The following is a 19,950-nucleotide window of genomic DNA, read 5'->3' as shown; positions in this document are numbered from 1 at the left end:
AACTTATGATGAAGTACATTCAACACCATACCTATAAGACAGGAGATTGGTTACCTATTCCCGTCTTCTTTTTAATCTTTTATTTACGAAAAAGTAATTTATATCTTAAGTAATAAAGTTTTTATATTTAAAGACAAAATGTATAAAATATATATTATGAAAGTATGAACAAATTACTCAATAGATATTAAATATACAACAATTAAATACAATATTACTGTGTACAATACTTATAGATTTGGAAAATAGAATATTGTCTTACATTGTTAATTTGTTAAACATGCTTAATTATGTATTAAACAGTTAAATCTATAGAATTAACGATATTTTTACTATAAAAATTAAGAGAAAATATTGAAATAATCAAATTAATGAGTTGTAAATGTTGTAATAATTAATAATTTCATTATTTTAAGATTATCGTTAAAGAGGATGTGATTTAATATATTGAGAAGCATACAATTGTCGATGAAACTACCAACTTAGAAAATTAAATGGATAGCAAAAATATAGATAGGTTTAATGAAAATGAGAATGACTCAAAATGTACGGGTATCTAAAGCGTCCATTATAAGTTTACCTACATGAAGATGTGTAATTGTTATTACCTCTATCCCAGATCAGTTTATTTGACACTCATGTAGTTATTTTGAAAATAATTTGATAATATTTGAAAATTAGCAATTAGCTTCTACAATTTGCAAATAAATTAATAAGTTAGTAAATCATTGACTGATGTAATAAAACAAATAAGTTAAAGAGGGGAAACTTTGTGCAAAGGCAATGGATTTAAAAATGAAACGAACATATTGTTAATATTTACCGTTTGTTTTTCAGAATTATCAATAAATTATTTCCCAGTACAAAAAAAAAAGATAACTAAGATTCGTGGCCAATTTCACGCATATTCTCAAACTCTATGTTTTCTGTTTTTCTCCAAATATTCCACAATATTCTACAATATTTGAGAAATTGTGTTGTTTTTAAGTAAAGGTGACAGTGTACAATTTTAAATATCTCTACAGATGAAAATAAAGTGAAATTAAATTTAATAATGCTCTAACAATTTATCAAAACGATATTTAGCTACCTACAATCTAACATATATTATTTGTATAACAGCCAGGGAATTCATTTGAAAATTCTGAAACTCAATTATAAACAAATTAGTCTTGGCTGGAGAAGACATTTTTACAGGTTTTTAGTCATTTACAGCCCATTTTAAAGTAAATATTTTTATAATAATTGCATAAATAATATTAATTATAATTTATTAGTTACCAACTATTCAAATACTTCATACATAGGTATACAAAAAATAATTATATAACACACACAAACCAGAATTGTTATTTATTTGTATACATTTAAATTTCGATGACAAAGTTTTGTTAAGATTGTCGAAATGTTTGACCAAAGTTTTAATATATTAACAATTCAAATTTATAGAAACTAAAAATAGATACACGTCTTGCACAATTATTGTACCATATGTTATTATACTTATTATAAACAGTAGGGACGTTATTGAAAAGTTTTGAATGTAATTAGAAATCATAGTGATAAACTTGTAAACAACTATTAAGTTACCATTATTGTTTCGAAACATATTAGTAAATTCACCACTGGTTTTCACTATTTTCAGTTTCCACACTATATATATTATAGTACAATTGTGAGTAAAACTTTTCGTTTAAAATTTAAACCACAATGAATTACTAAAATCCACTTAGGATTAATTAAAAAATCATTTTTAATGACCGAAATATTTTGAATATTTTTGAAAGATAAAATATTATTTTAAATGGGTTAACCACAATACTATACAATTTATAAAACTATCTATATTTATACATTTTATAATATAACTACAAATTTTCAAATTAAATTATAACAGTTGTTGCCTAGTTATAATATAATTGTAATCCATATTACATTTCAATGTCAGCCTCATTATGCCTTCAATCTTCATTCTATTTTTAGATTCTGATCAGAGTGGTACTTGAATAGTTGAAACATTAATGTGAGGGAAGAGGTTTAAATTATACACCACACCATTTAGTTCCCGTGCGTTTTCTATGCTATATCAAAATGCAATTACCATTGATATCAAAATTGTTATCGGTACCTCCTGACATACTTTACCTACTTAAATTTGTTAAGTAATAATTTTAACAAAAATTATTAATCATTAAAATAACTGAAAAAAATATATTACTTAACTGAACAAGGTACTTATTTCTAAAATACTTTATTAGGTAACTAAGTTAGTATAAATCACATTATTGACCAAAATTCTATACTATTTTGTGCTTGTATTTTGTTTGAAACATATTGGAGTATATAGCAACATTTATATAAATATCAAATAGTTTTTAAATGAAAAATAAACCTAATTTAAATTACAAAACTATCTGGTAAAATCCTAAGAAATAAGATAGTTACCTACCTATTATATACTTTGTATACCTACTCCCGATTAACATTTAGCCACAAACACGACGGTCGAGTAAAACTTGTTTGTTATTATGCTGTATTTCTGTCCCAAGTCAAACACAAGATAACGCCCACCAAAACTTTGAATAAATTGCAAGGGTAAAATAAGGATGGGTTTGTTGATTAGGACCACTTTAGTAATTCACATGAAAGACAATTAAGAGTGATATCATATATATTATATTACCTATAAAGAATTAACTATTACACTTGACCATCCATGGAGCTTTAATTCTACAAAGCAGGCAGAATTTGAATAAGTACTTGATTAAATCTTCTTACACATATGTGTTCAGTAAAATAAATGAAATACATTAACCTATATCAATTATCTGATCATCTGAATTCAATTCGTAACTTGTGATGTTACATTTAAGACTGAACATATAAATTTGTGCATTTGCCTCATAACTTCTGAAAACTTGGTACTGGGTGGAAGTGGTGAAACTATATAATTTATATATCTTTAACAACAATTAGCAAATCAAAATAAGTTGGTAACTGTTGTGTTTAATGGCAATAGAAATTAATAAATTATTCTTGTTTGTTATTTTAGTTACTATGAATAAACTACATTTCATATGAAAAATAAAGGATAACACCAATTTTTTTATGAATTTAATAAAATTCGGAAATTGTTATCGTTTTAATAATTACTATAAATTGTGAGAGTAGGTATAATTTTAAAATTTTAATAAATAATTTATAATTAAGTCATTAAACTAGAGTATGTTAGAAATGTATTAATAATACTTTAAATCACATAGGTATTGTTGTTCTGATCTGAGTTTGCTGATTGTAGATTTTTCTACTTAATTGAATACATAATTCAATAAGTATCATTAAACATGGTTCAAGAGTTAATTTATTTACATTATTAAATTGGAATGAAATTAAAAAATATATTTTTAATATTTATAAATATGTTATATAGGTATTTATAACTTCAATTATATTGATTTATATTTTTAGTTTCATATATATAAATAAAATGTAAAATGATGCATTTAAAATAGGTACCATGATGGTTTAACAAAAATAATAATAATGCATTTATCTGGTAATATGCTTGTGAAATCTATTTACTTAATTTGAATAGCTCAAGAGCAATGCATCATCTTATGATAATAGTATTTCTTATTAAGTATTCATACAGTTTCCATATATTTGTTATTGTACTGAAATATGACTTATTTTTAATAAAAATGTGTAGCGATTATTGAATAAGCAAATAAAAAAAAGTATAATAATACCAACAAAGGAAAAAGTGAGGTCGTATCCAAAAGCAAATAATAATAGGAAAGCACATCTCAAGCAGTACTCAGTGGAATTTTAATTAAACTCTTATGCGACCCTCGCAATTAAAGTTTTCTGTATTTCTCTTTCTCCCCTCTATGCGTGTTATACGATACGTGTCATATAAAATAAATCTTCTCAAACCCCATAAAAGATTTTTTTTCCTGAAGATTAAAAAGACACGATAAATTAACATAACTTTATCCTACATAAAAAAAAAAAAAATTAGCAATGTATACATATAATATTATGTGCTTTAGTTGTTTTTATTTTAAAGATATATACTAAAACTAATTTATCATTTAGGTTAAAATTAATAAAATATAAAAAGTTGTGTTATTGACATTTTTAAATTTCTTATTGGGTTAACTTATTTTATTAAGTCATGTTGATGTCAGTAAGTATCAATATAAAAATCAAAATAATTATGCCATGTTGTATGCATATTATATATGAGTATTACTTCTTTAAATTCTATTATGTCATAAAAGTCACAGATTATTGTAAGATATAACTATTAATATATAATATAATATAAAATATTATTATTTAGCAAAATTCAAAATCGGATACACTCAAATCTTCCACGGGTTTTTAATGGCCTAAGAAGAATCCTGAATATATACATTTTGTAGTAACCCACTATCAATCATATTCTCACTGAATGCCAAATACACCACAACATCAAAACAATCTCCAACTTGCACGAATCATTACCTAAAATACTTCACAATCATTTTCAGTCAATATCCAACATCATTAAATTCATTAAAGCCACCAAACTCCTAACCAATATTTAAAAAATTCTTAGAACCACTAGAATAAGACACAATACATGTAATTAAACCATTTGTAAACCCAATGGGCATGGGCCATTGTCGAAATTCTTTAAAGTAAAAATAAAAATAGTAAATATTCAATCTTATTTCGCACTAACTACAATTAATCAACTATCTTATAAAATATTTAGCGTGTGCCTTGTTCAGTTTCAAAATGACAGTAACTCACAGAAAATCATTTTTAAATTTATCAGATTTTACTTAAGATAAAACCTAAAGCTTTGTTTTAAATAAAGCAACTAAGGAATCGCAATTTTCAAAAATATCAAGTATAGGTATTTGTTTAGACAGTAACTTTTAAGTACATTAACTATCTCAAAAGGAGTATTTTGATAAAAAAAGAAAACATGGATTCTTCAATATTGATCAGAATAAAATAAAATAGAAATAAAACAGGATAATATTGGAATAAATACCAAGTCACTTTTATTAAAATAAGTAGTATTAATCCTAAAAACAATCAGTTATAATATTATCGTAATATTTTAGATAAATATGAAAAAAATTTTTTGACTTTATAGTTGTAATTACACGAATCAAATATAAGATCAATGATACTAAAATAAATCGAAATAAAGTTTGAAGTTAATGAAATACAAATAATACAATGAAAAAAAAGAGGGTAAGTCGTGGATGTCGCTCTGCTGTACAGTAGGTTACAAGTGGGTTACTGTAATGGATGGAATTCAATTTGAAGCCAATAATATTATATCATCGTATACGAAAAACGATTCTGAGCGGAGACGGTTTATCTGTCTAGGATATATTATAGATTATTAAACATTTTTTAATCTTAGATTTAAAAAGAACATTTTTTATGAATTTCTAGCTTAAATAATTTGTGAATTTTCGTGATTTTTACGTATGTTGTCGAACTTCAAACTTTGAAAGCTTATAAAAAAAAATAATGACTATATATTAGTTGATATTTTTCAATTGCTATTGTAAAAATATGTTATGAGCCTTGCATTAAATTTTAAAATCTTAAATTTAAAAAGAAAAACTTTTATGAATTTCTATCTAAGATAATTTGAACATTGCCGTAATTTTTACATATTTAGTCAAAATTTGAACTTTAAATGCTTATAAAAAAAATCATGCTTATGTATTTTTAATATTTTTCAACTGCTATTGTAACAACATTTTTCTCGATATTTATAGAAAAAAAAAATTAAAAAGTCAGTAAACATCTCAAAACAAATCAAAATATTTTGAAAATTTTATCAAATATAGAAAATGTCTATATAAAGATTTAGTACAAATTTCAAGTATCTGCGGTCATTTTTTTTAGAGTTACACCATAATAAAATTTCACCAGTGAAAATCCAATGTTGTAAAAATTTAAATTTCTAACGCTCATTAAAATTTGAGTTTCTGGTGGATATTTTTTTTGTGATAAAGATTGATAAACTTGTAAAGAATCTTGTATTAAATTTCAAAATCTTAGATTTAAAAAGGAATTTTTTTATGAATTTCTAGCTTAAAATAATTTGTGATTTTTGTGGTTTTTACGTATTTAGTTAAAAATCAAAGTTTGAATGCTTATAAAAAAATTTTGACCATGAATTTATTTTATTTTTCAACTGATATTGTAAATAATATGTTAGGAATCTTGTATTAAATTTTCAAGCTTTTCTGCCGCACAAATAAATTTGTATCGATATTAATTTAAAACAAACTAATAATGATCGAAAATTGCATATGCTTAGAAATAGTTCAACTTACGACGAAGTTTTACTTATATAAACATTCGGTGAAAATTTCTTGAATCTATAGTCATTTGTTTTAAAGTTATATCAAAACTAAAATCAATTTTATCGAAAACTGATTGTGCGTAAAAACTTCTGTTTTTTCCTTAATTTTTAGTTTGTTTATCCTGATTATTTATAAATAATGAGAATTTTTACATTTTTTCCTTTAAAGTACCAACTAGATTCACTTTCTGATCTAACAAGGTACTGAACTACTACTACTACTACTACTACTATTATTTCTATTTTCTAATACTATTACTACTACTCAGACGAAATGGGTACAAACGTTATGGGAAAAAAGTCGCATTGTATTGTAGAGCTAAATAGTAAATTCTCACTTGGCTCATACCTTAACTCAAATATGTGGCCTTAAACCGTACAAGCGAAACGCTCTATAAATGTACGTTTTATCATCGTTTCGTTAAGAAATCGCAATTGACGACGGCTATAGAATTCGGTGTGTTGATACTTATACGAGTTACGCCAACGCAATACCGTTATTTCAGAACTAAAAAAAAGTACTATGCGAGAAAATGAGCCAGTCGCTATTGCATGCACCTAATCTTTTAGATTTGTGAGGTATTTAACTCCGATAGTGATGGGACATTTGGACACTATAACACACACAGCACAATATATAGGTAATATAGTTTTATGTCTATGAATATGTATATACTGTATTATGTATTATGTATAGTATAATGCAGGTAGATACCTACTCATATTGAGGTATATTGATTTTGAGTTAATTTGAGGATGTATAAATTAATTTAAAGCAAACATAATATAGTCGATTCCTAAAACGTCATATCTTATATTCCTATGAGCGTTTGCCTTCAAGAGATAAGCGCGGAAAAGTTAATCCACAAATTCCCCAAAAACCCTTTTTTAGGTATTAAATATTTCGGTAAATTATCATATATGGATTTAGCTATTAAAAGTTGTCTATAAATTTAGTTTGATTTTTTTCATAAACTATTGGCCACTAAAGGGAATTATTGTGAGAAAGGTACAAATCTCAAACACATCGCTATTAAAAATGATTGGTACCTACCAATAATGTTTTGGCTATACTTGAATATAATAATTCTCAGCATAAATATGTATATATTATTATTTTTGGTCACTTTGCTATAGATCAGGGGTCTTCAAGCTTTTTATGCAGCGGGCCACATATTGTTATTTTTTTAATCCTGCGGGCCACATTCGTAGTAAAAACATGTATTTTATATAAAAATTCAGTTTTATTATTACAATTTTTAAAATTAGGTAGCAGGTACATTTAAAATTACAAATTATTATTATTATTAAAACATATATAGATAAATATTTTTTTTAATTACAAATTTTTTATATCGCATATTTCCAATAGTAATACCTTAACTGTTATAATTTTATTGAACTAGAAAATGTACATGCTAAATGTATAATCTTATCGCGGGCCGCATATTATGACAGGGCGGGTCGCGGGTTGAAGACCCCGGCTCTAAAATATAACATGCAATGTCTTGTAGATACTTCTACATTACAACTATGAGTTGGTAACTATGTATTAATACATTTTAAATAAAATGCGCATTTAGTAATTAATAAGTTTATGAATGTACTTATATACTAATATTGTTTGCACAAATATCGATCTTTCCGGAATTATCAGACATGAATGTCCCTACACTCCTCCATGGATTATGGATATCAATATAAACAGCACATTATCCCTATTCCCCAAAGCGGATACTTTGCCCAGTGTATACAGGAAATAATTTTACTCATTCTCGGACAACCACCAAGAGTATACTAAGTTTTTCACTGACGGCTCTAAACAAACTTGGGTGTGGGAGCCGCAGTGGTAGGTATACAACGAAATAAAACAAATGTTCAAGCCACCAGATTTCTGCTCAGTCTTTACAGCCGAAGCCACTGCGATCTCCCAAGCTCTCGACATTATATATGAAAATAGAATAAACAAAGCCATAATCTTTAGCGACTCTCTCAGCACATTAACCGGTATTCTAAATCTACACCAACCCAACAGCACATCTAGAAAAATCCACAATCAGATTCACCGTCTCAAAACCAATGCACAGATCATCATTCTCTGCTGGATACCCAGCCACGTCGGAATCCGGGGAAATGAATTGGCTGATACGTATGCCAAAGAAGCCATCTCCTCCCATCTCTCTTACAAAATTCACACCTATACTCTTCACGATCTAAAATCCGTCATCGACAAACACATTTTAACTCAATGCATGGCAGATCTCGTGGTCATCACTTCACACCAAGCTAAATAAAATAAAATCTACAGTTTCTCCATGGCCATTCTTCTCATTACCAAGACGCCGGGAAGTAATTTTAAACAGATTACGGATAGGTCACACATGGGTGACCCATAAACACCTTATGAACAGATCAGAACCTGACCAATGTCAAACTTGCGGTGAAACTTCCACGGTTGAACATCTAATATGCCACTGCCGTAAATTCACCGACATCAGAACCAAGCTCAACATAGAAGACAATCTGGAAGAAGCTTTAAGTCCCCAGCCAAGCAACATTGAAAAATTAATCAGTTATTTAAAACAAACTAAACTATATCAAATTATTTAACCTAGATATATCTCAATCCTTTTTTGTTCATACTATTACCTTTGTTTTGTATACATTATTGTTAATGATTCATTCTTGTGTAAAAAAATATTAATGTTAAAGTCCAATAACCTTTGTTGTTGAGGCTCATTTAAAATTAAAATTAAAATAAAAAAATATTGTTTGATATATTATCTCGTATACATAATCAGTATTTGTGTTGAGTATACCCGAACCTGAGGGACCTGATTTTAAAATTAAATTGTTTATACAAAATAAATTTGTAATTAAAATAGTATGTACAATTTTAAATAAAACAATTATTTATTCGTTGTTAAAATGTATACAAAGAAGACTATCTAAGCCATATAAATAAATAAATTAAATTTTAATTTTGTGTTGATTATTCATTATTGTTTTCAATTTATTTTCCAAGGTTTTGGTCATAAATATTAAAAATTTATTGTTGTACTATAAGAAATGAAAGAATCCATTACCTGGCTTGGATATATTATGTTACTTAAAAAGTATATAATTTACCATCGATCAAATTAATCAGTCAGTCAATAAAATTGTCCATAATAATTGATGCAAGAATATTCGGTAAGATTAGAGTGATTGTAAATAACATTTTTTATTTCAGTTGTGTATATAAATGTATGTTCTATAATTACATAAAGTCATAAAGATGGTACCTTCTTAACTATACTCTTATTATATTATAAGTGATATATAATACCGTAAATAAAATGTAATTTAACCTCTCCGATTTTCCAAACCCTGCAGCGTAATCCACTGGTTTTATGCAATATTGCAATGTCATCTATGATTGTCGTATAGGTACACCATGGCTATCTACTAGTTATAGGTAATGGCATCATATACTGTAATACATATTATATTATGCACCCCACGGACCGGACGATCGACCGAATACCCTCCAAGTATTCTGTTGCTCGACTTGCGATGACGATTACGGTCGACCATTTCGTATGGTAATGATTTTGCTTATAATATTGTTATAATGCGGATGAGGAGGTGTGTGATAAAATATTATTATTATTATTATTAAAGCGACCAACACACGCACATTATTATATTATGTTTACATATATTAGTATATTACATGGTACGCGATGTCGACGTGTTTGTATGTATAAATCGTGCACAACGCTCTACTAGGTCTATTTCTGCTGCCGCTGGCTGCTCCTTTACCAGACCCGCCACTACCGTTATGGGTTTTCCGTGTTTTGCATACCTTACAACGAATTTGTGCTCGCGTATGGTGCGAGCGCGGGTCCACACACACACACACACACACACACACACACACACACACACACACACACACACACACACACACACACACACACTCACACACTTGTGTGTTATGTGCGTTTTTGTTAGTTCTGGGTATGTGTGACGATAGACCTAATACGTACAACATCAGTGTCGTAAGTATTTGAGAGGGGATAAGTGAATAATCCCACATCCCTTGAAGTTGAGTTTTTGTTTTAAATTTTTGTTTACAGTTATAGGTATCTATACAATAAAAACTGTAAATCAAGCATTGTTTTGTATAATAATATTTAAAAAACATTTTAGTTATAATGAATGCCTTCAATGACCTGAACAACTGTAATCCTCGATAGTCAAGTAAATTTAATATCTGCCACTGAATAGTGTAGGTAATAATATATATCATCAGTAAATTCATAATAATATTTAAATAATGGTTGACATGATTCAACTGAAAACCACATCGTATTGGTGATATATATATATATATATATGTATTTGTATATTTATATATATATACACACATTTAACCACACGACTTATCTTTAACATTTATTTACCTCTCGATTTTCAACACTTCTCCGAACGACTTATTCGTAAAAATAATATATGAATCGTTCATTCATGAAAACAAAAATTAAATATTGGTTGTATACTAAATATTTAAGTTCGTGGCTAACACTGATAAACCTAATCAAATTACAATAAAACAACTTACCATCATTCGAAAAATGTTATAAACAAAATGTTCAAACACTCTAGTCCTTTATAAAAAAAAAAGTACAATTTTAATAATTAGATCATTTTAAATAAATATCTATGTGTTTTTTATCATAATATATAAGTTATATGATTAACCAAACGCATTAATTAACTCCTCTCATAAACATAAACTTATGTTTTATTATATTACATTATTATACAATATACATAATATAGGAAGTGTTTGTTATTTAGTCAAAACCACGTTTGCGAAGTACCTCTAACGAAGTCATCGCCTCGGTGATAATGACTATAATATACCTGATTTTATGGTTTTACGACGTGGCTGAATTTCTAGCCTAAAACTTACTTGAAAATTACAGAACTTGTACGATTATAAAGTTTACTACAATGCACTACCAATTGGCGATGAAATTGTATATTATTAAACAGTATTGCATTCGTACATGTAGAAAATACGTAAAGACGGTGTTATATTATAGAACGTAAGCTGCTAATAATAATATATTATGTGCATTCTATGATTAGTACATACATAACACTGTCAATTTAAAATTAATCTGCATCAGTGCTACTCGTTTGAGTAACGTTATATTATCTGGGGCTATTTATTTATAAACTAAAAGAACCAAACATACGATATAATAATTAATATTCAACATCAATCTACAAGGTGTGAATCCCTCGTGGATTTACCCATTGCGATATCTCACGAAATAATGGAGATATAAAAATTTTGGCTTTGTTGTAAGACTCACAGAGATGAGAACTACGATTATTTCATTTTTTAATTTATTTCAATGTTTTGGTAAAAAAATTATAAAACATATTTTTTTATTTTTTTATTTAATTATTTCCAAATAATTAAAGATAGCCATTTTATAGTGTTTATTTTTCTGAAAATATTGACGTTTCAAAATTTTATTTTCCTTAATTTTCTGATTTTTAATATTTGTTCTAGTTTTGAAGGTATAAAATATGATAATAATTAGACACATTGAAATCGTTCAGCCGGCCGTACGAGCACGAGTTTAATATGTTTGACAACACTACGGATTTTTTCTGGAAACTAAAAAAAAATTAATCATTAACTAACAATATTCAGGTATCTACTTCGTTAATGTTATAGAAACGTTATAAACAAACTTATTGCTTCTACATTTTGAATGCAGAAAATATGTATAATTGATTATTAGTTGCATAACTAAACTTTAATTACCTTATAAAATTTCCTTGTACTACACATGCAATCATTTGTATAACTATGATACAATTAATGGAAGCTCTAAAATAGTGTTATACAACATTTAATAAATATAATAATCAAGTTATTTATATATTAGACTATATGCATTTAATTAATTACATACCGTTGTATTATTACAAAATCAATTGATTATTAATTAAATAATACATTACGTTTTGAAATCAAGAGCTTTATTTAGCATTCTAGCTGAAGTTTAAATATTATTGTCTTTACAATACTCTCATGAATGATTTTCATTACAATCAATGCAACTTAACTATTTTTCTTTAAATTATGATTAAGCTTAATACAATAATATGTTGCATTTTATTTTATTGCTTAAAAGCTGTTAAAAATCATATACTGTATTCAAAAACAAATCAATTGTTGAATTGTTATTACAACTTACCTATTAATTCCTTATATAAGAAAAATATTTTTTTTTCTATAAAAAAAAGATTTTTAAAAAATTAATTTTTATTATTGGTGTCGTTTTAAATTTTATCTTTAACAATAGTAAGTTTATATTTTTGAAGAAAAAAATGAATAAACTATAATATCTTGTGTTTTCTACAACTGTGTAAAATTATTTTTAATTAGATGAATATTAAATTTACATAGAACAGTGTTTATGACAGTTACTTATAATTTCTTTAACTGGTGTAACTATAATATAGATAATGGAACCATGTTATTATGCATTTATGTTCGTAATTACTTTTTTAACAAAAGATGTACAGTGCTAAATTCAGATATATGTAGAATCTGCAAAATTAATCAATTAATTGAAATGTTGAATACAGTACAGTTGTACAATATGATCCTCCTTATTGTTTTCTCATGAACATTATTAAAATGTTAAATATGTAGGTATTTTTCAAATTTTCATGCATAAAACTACAAGTAATACCTAAAGTAATACCTAGGTATTGGTAAAGTTAAATTAAATTTACTTAATTTCTGGAATTCGTTAGTTATTCAAATTTTTAGTATGTGAACTATGAAAATAAATTAAATAGAATCAATATCTTATTTAAATTTAATATAATTGTTTTACGAAAATTATTTTTTAATAAATTAGGGTACGAATTTTTACATAAAATATATTATATTATTATACAAATACATAGTTTGATAAATATTGAGATCAGTTTTTTGTTGATCTTCCGCTAAAAACTAATTTATTGTATACATATATTATAATATAGTCAAACTAATTTTTTTTATAAATTAATTTATTTTTTATACAAAATATATAATTTTTTTAAAAAAAACATAAAAAGTAGCTGTGTGGCATTTTCATAGCCACTGTCAATAATTCTACGTAATTGAATAAATAACTACTAGATGGTAGCGACTGTATATTGTAAAATTTAAATTCAATAATATATGTCTCATGGCGAACAAATTTGAGTAGAATCATCATACTACCAGCCTTAGTTTTTAAAAGTATTTTTTTATTTAATGCATATAATTATATTTTACTATTAGTAATTTATTTTTATATATTATAGTTTTTAATGCTATATGTAATATAATAATACAGCTGTTATTAACTTATATATAAATATCGATGTAACACGTAGAAAGGTGTGAACAAATATCATGGTTTATATAGCTTATAATTAGACAAAATATTCTTAAAATTCTCAAAATTTCATTCTATACCTAATGAAATTACAAGATGGCAAAAAGTGTCAAGTTTAAGTTTAATTAAATGAAATAGAACAGAATATTCAACTATAATTTGAAATATATTTGAAAGTAGGTATAATTTATTATATAACATGTGTATTATAATATCATGTTAAGATTATGAATTAAATTAGTTGTATCAGTATTTATCACAATGCAACCATCGTACTGTTGTATAATAATAAAAACGTGTCCATGGATTTAAATGGCAGGTACGGACAGAGATAAGAGAAGTAAAAAATATGACTGAGTGAGTGGGTACCATTTATGGCAATAACACCGCCGGGCCATGATAGACAGCAAACCATCACAGCGTGCGATGAAGGGATTCGGGTAAACGTTTGGTTTAATAATAGCATCGACACGTGTGCTTGGTGATTGAATGGTACTTAATGGTATAATACAGGCATACCGAACACAAATCCACTTAACTTTACAGCGAGTTTATGCCGCGTTGCTGGGGCCGTGTGAATGATTGATCGAGTGCAGTTACCACTGAAAAGCGCGCGTCTATCGGTTTCTCTTCTTTATCCCCTCTCTCGGATGCTGCTCACACCATCTTGCCCCAAAATAAAAGGAGGAATAAAAGAAACCCCGCAGGGTCACGCTGGTGGTAGAAACTTTGGAATTTGACAGGGCAAAATAAAACGCATTGCAGACGCGTCGATCAAATCGTGGTTTTTACCCTGCGGCCCCCTCGCGTCATATAGTTCCCCTTCAACTATAACCATGAGACGGATTCAAATGTACATTTATCACCCTTTTATTTGCAATTCGTGTACAGCTCATAAAAATCTGATGGGATATATCTTTTTGGTAATGCTGTGTAAAAAAAAGACAAAATAAGATTCTGAATAATAAAATGAGATAGAGCAACAATAATTAACATATATTCTTTGGCAATTGTAAATTCCAGACAATTTTCTTTTGTGTAGTGAAAAAATTGGATTCCAAAAGAAATCATTCGGATAAAAAATTTACTTTAGAATAATATGTTTAAATTTAATTTTTGGTTTTCAAACTGATCGAACATTAAATATTTGAAAAAAAAAAAAACAATAATTGAAAAAAAAGTACTCTAAAATAATAAAATACCTACTCAGATGACACTGCTGACTGCTGACTGCCTGCCCATAAATGCTAATATACTGGAAATAATTATTAAATATAAAATGTATTAATTCAGTATACTCTTTATGCTCTATAGATTGTTAATAATTTTTAAAAAAAAATTAAAAATTAAAAATATAAAGAAATAACAACCTGAAACAAACTAATTAAATAGATGTTATAAATTATAATTGTATTGTGTTTATCAACAGGAGACTGGTCGAATTCGCCACCGGATTGCATCATGGTTAAGTGTCCACCAATCAGCGTTGACGATTCTAGGTTGATCATGGTTGAATACAATGATACGTACGGCAAACGAGCAGCGTTCAAATGCGCTTGGGGCTTTCAAATGTCTGGTGTCAATTCGATTGAGTGCTTGGCAGATTCCACGTGGTCGCATCGAATACCTACTTGCACCGGTAATGCCTTTTTTCACGGAAATATTGTAATTTAGTATAGAATTGTTTTGGATAGTTACTAGTTTGCTCGATTATTAGATACGGAAAACTACCCGATTTACAATTAAATGATTTTGTTTCAAATTTACAAAGTTGTCCAAGTTAACAAATTTCTAAGACTCGTCGAGTTAGATTTAAAAAGAAACAGTAAAATAAAAATTTAATTTACTCTATTATTATAAATGTTTTATTTTTAAGTTGAATTTTATATATACAAAAAATAACTTAGATAAAATCAACTTAATAATAGAAAGATTAAATGATACAATTTGACTTTATAATCGATTAGAAAAATGACATATCTGAAATTATATTTCAAATATTATCAACCATGGACACATCATTTTAAGGATCTATTTTATTGTATGATATATTTAACAAAGGTTAGATAACTTTTTCCATGCGTTTAAAATCAGTAATCAAAAAATAATAATGTGTAGTTTCTAAATCTATTGCTCTCATACTTATTTATCAATTTTACCATAATATAACTCAATTTATGTGTATACGATATACTTGTATTAAATTTAATGATTGTGAATTAGTAATTTGGCGTACATTATGAATATTAAATAAAAAAATGGGGTACTAAATTATTATTTTTGTATTGAACTTTTAACTTTTACAAGTTAAAAACGAAAAGTTACTTTTTACTTCAAAATATTACTTATTATATTAAAATAATATAATTAACTGGTAATTGTGTAGACACCACTGTGTCTTCACGATATCTATATCTAATGATATGTTTGAATGTTAAGCAAATGTAAGTCATAAAATAATATCAATTCCTATTTACCTATTGATTAATATAATATAATACCCTAATAATTGATCATACATTTTAAATATAAAACTCATATTCAAGTTTCGATTTAATTTAATTTCAATATTAAATCAGAATTATTGCCGTAGGTAACAATAATTAATTTGATATTACCTATATATTGGCGGTCATCTAACTCATATTAGAATATAGCTTCATTGTTTTATTCGGTAATTTTTTTGGTCACTAGTATCTAAAATAGTACATCTAATAAATTATTCTGATTATGTACCAACTGAACGAATTTTAAAAAAATCAGGCAGTTGTTCTAATTAAGTTTCTAGTTAATCTTATCGTTGAAAAGTCACTGTAATGGATGTATTAAATTTCAAATCAATGATAAATCGTAACATACGAACAATTCTGTGAAGTCAACTGTGTCATAACTGTTTCTAAGAATATTCTATGATTAAATTATAAACTTTATTTTTAGTACTATGAATATATTATTTGAAATATATTTCTCTATTATTAATACGGTTTATATAATTACCAAATTCTGTCATGATCGATGATCATTTCTTATTTATAAATACCAATAATAAAATCGTATAAAGAATGTTATCATTCATCCCATTAATTTAATATAATATACAAATAAATATATAGGTACCTAATATCTTATAACATATGTACAATTACAATTGAATAAGTATTTTCATAGTATATATCACAAATTGTACTGATTTTTTATTATTTTTTATGAGGGGCACCACCATGTAAACCTCTTATTTCAAAAAAGGGCGCCGCGAGAAAAAAAGTTTGGGAACCTCTGCAGGTCTAAGGTGCTATACAAATTAAAGTTTAAAGATTATATTAATTATTGAAAACAAAATAAATAACAAATTGTTGTGAATTTTAAGAGTTTTGTCAATATTTGATCACTAAATGCATATAAAACGAAATTCTTCCTCGTATATTTGATTTTTAAATTACTGTGTGTGAATAAATTGAGGAACCTTGTGTTAAATTTTAAAGATTTTTGAAATAATATAAAAAATGTATTAATGTAAATGGAAGAAAATTCTAAAAATTTAGAGGTTTAAAAATAATTTAATAATTGCAAAAATGATTCTACTTCGTCCGGAAAATGCTGGTATATCTAAATATTTGTGGCAATATTATCTACTCTACTTGCATTATTTTATATTCCTATTTTTATATTAATTTAGAATGAATTGAATAGTATTATAATAAATATTCTATACCAAAAATGACGATGGTTTTTAAATTAGATATAACTTAAATTACCAAGGTCAAATTTTTCACAAAGCCTTATTCCTTTTAATATAGCCTACTGAATGTGTCAAGTCTCAATTTTTTTCTATATAAGAACTATATTAATTTGTATACTATAAACACAATGCATTAGCTTTAACGTAAACTTATTCATTATTCTATACAACCATCTACAAACTTTCTTATAGTAATGCTCGTCAAAAAAGCACCACAGCTTTTAAGCCTAAGTATCTCATCAATCTTATAACTAAAGAGTAAGATGACTGTCAATCAACGAAATATTTATTTTAGAATTCAATAACTACGTAATTACTAATTTTACTTCATACTGATTCCAACACATTTATAAATAACTGTAAACTTTTATTGATTGATGTACATTATAATTAAAGTTATGATAGTTTTATTCTAGTATTTTATATTTGATGAACATTTTATTGAAATATTTTAAGCTAAATTCAGTTCAGTTGTGATCGTTGGCAATGAAACATCATTTGTTGTGATATTTTCTTATTTTCTCAATTTTTTGAAAAATATAAATTATTTACTTCAATTTAAAAAAAAAGCGGTTAAGTCATGGATGTCACTCTGATGCACTGGAAGTTACAAGTGGGTTACTGTAATGGATGGAATTAAATTTGAATCCAATGATATTATATCATTGTATACGAAAACGATTCTGAGTGGAGACGGTTTATCTGTTTAGGATATAATATAGTTTATTAAACATTTTTTAATCTTAGATATAAAAGGAAATTTTTTTATGAATTTCTAACTTAAAATAATTTGCGAATTTTCGTGATTTTTACGTATGTTATCAAATTTCAAACTTCGAATGCTTATAAAAAAAAATAATGACTATAATATATTAGTTGATATTTTTCAACTGATATTGAAAAAATATGTTAGGAGCCTTGTATTTAATTTTCAAATCTTAGATCTAAAAAAAAAAACATTTATGAATTTCTATCTAAGATAATTTTGAACATTGCCGTAATTTTTACCTATTTAGTCAAAATTTTAACTTTAAATGCTTATAAAAAAAATCATGCCTATGTATTTTTAATATTTTTCAACTGCTATTGTGACAATGTGTTAGAAGCCTTGCATTAATTTTTCAAGCTGTTCTACCCAACAATAAATTTTTATCGATATTGATTTTAAAAAAACTAAGAATGATCGAAAATTGCAAATACCTATGAATAGTTCAACTTAAGTCGAAATTTTTCAAAAACTACATGGTGAATAGAACATACTTATATAAACATTGGATGGACATTTTATGAATCTATGGTCATTTGTTTTAAAGTTACATAAAAAACCAAATTGATTTTGTCGAAAACTGATCGTGCGTAAAATTTCCCGTTTTTTCCTTAATTTTTAGTTTGTTTGTTACGATTATTTAGAAAAATTTTGAGAATTTTTTACTTTTGACCCCCTCTAAGTACCAATTAGATTCACCGTCCGATCGAACGAAGTACTGAAGTAAAAAATCGAAGCACTTTTACTGCCCCAAAACGTAATGACAGACACAAAAAAATAATAATAATAAAAACACACATCATAATAAAATCAATAGATTCATCGCTCCGCTCGGAATCTAAAATATACCCAAATTGAAAAAAACTATATCCGTCTAATCTACTAAACACTATAAAAGTATAAACGGAATGAGATTTAGTTTGAAAGACAAACTCCGACTGAACTGAGATACTTTAGGAAAAATATCTTTACTATTAAACACACCATTATATGGTCTTGCCGCTAATATTTTTGCTTCATTGTAATCCCAGAACATGCCGAAATTCATTGTTCAAATATATGTGAGATGAGAGAATAGTGATCGAGTTAACCAAGGTGTGGTCTGTTTGAAGGAAGTGGTGGTGTGGGCAAGGGATGTATAAGTCCATAAGCGAAAGAGGGGTGGAGTAATATGTTTCATTAATCAAATTTTAAGGGCACGCGGAATATAAATCGCACGGTAGCAACACCGACACGGCGACATACTACAGCAGACCGTACTCATTCGAATTCTCTCTCTATATCTTCTATCCCTCTCCACCTATCTTTCTCACTCTGTCACTCTCCCTATGTTGCTATCCGTATATATCTCTCAATGTATGTCTCCCTGTATCATCTATAGTCTTCTACCCCAAAAATATTAATGGAATTCGTCAATCTCAAAGTTTCGTTTACACCACCGACGTAATTAATTGTTACATATCGCAATACGCTATTTCTGTTGTTTCTTCATGGCTCAAGCGCATGCTCATAAGAATTCCACTTTGTTTGCTTCCGATTTTATCTACCACAGGATCTGTTTGTTGACAAACTATGGTTAGTTAGTTTGTTTGTTTTTACATTTATTATTTTTCAA

General features: G+C 26.8%; 1 protein-coding gene across 2 annotated transcripts in view; it reads left to right on the top strand.

The window, feature by feature from the left end:
- hig (locomotion-related protein hikaru genki) overlaps positions 1-19,950 on the top strand; it is a 148,957-nt gene that overhangs the window by 112,037 nt on the left and 16,970 nt on the right. For both annotated transcript variants that reach the window (XM_089223631.1, XM_089223630.1), the window contains one exon: positions 15,260-15,469. In XM_089223631.1, the coding sequence (XP_089079757.1) occupies positions 15,260-15,469 (210 nt within the window). The remainder of the gene's footprint in view (positions 1-15,259; positions 15,470-19,950) is intronic.

The sequence above is a fragment of the Diuraphis noxia genome, unplaced genomic scaffold (assembly GCF_037042655.1).
Source record: "Diuraphis noxia isolate RWA-SAM2 unplaced genomic scaffold, SU_Dnox_SAM2 contig0003, whole genome shotgun sequence".
NCBI lineage: Eukaryota > Metazoa > Arthropoda > Insecta > Hemiptera > Aphididae > Diuraphis > Diuraphis noxia.
The sequence above is the reverse complement of the archived record's forward strand: the minus strand, read 5'-3'. Positions and strand labels throughout refer to the sequence as shown.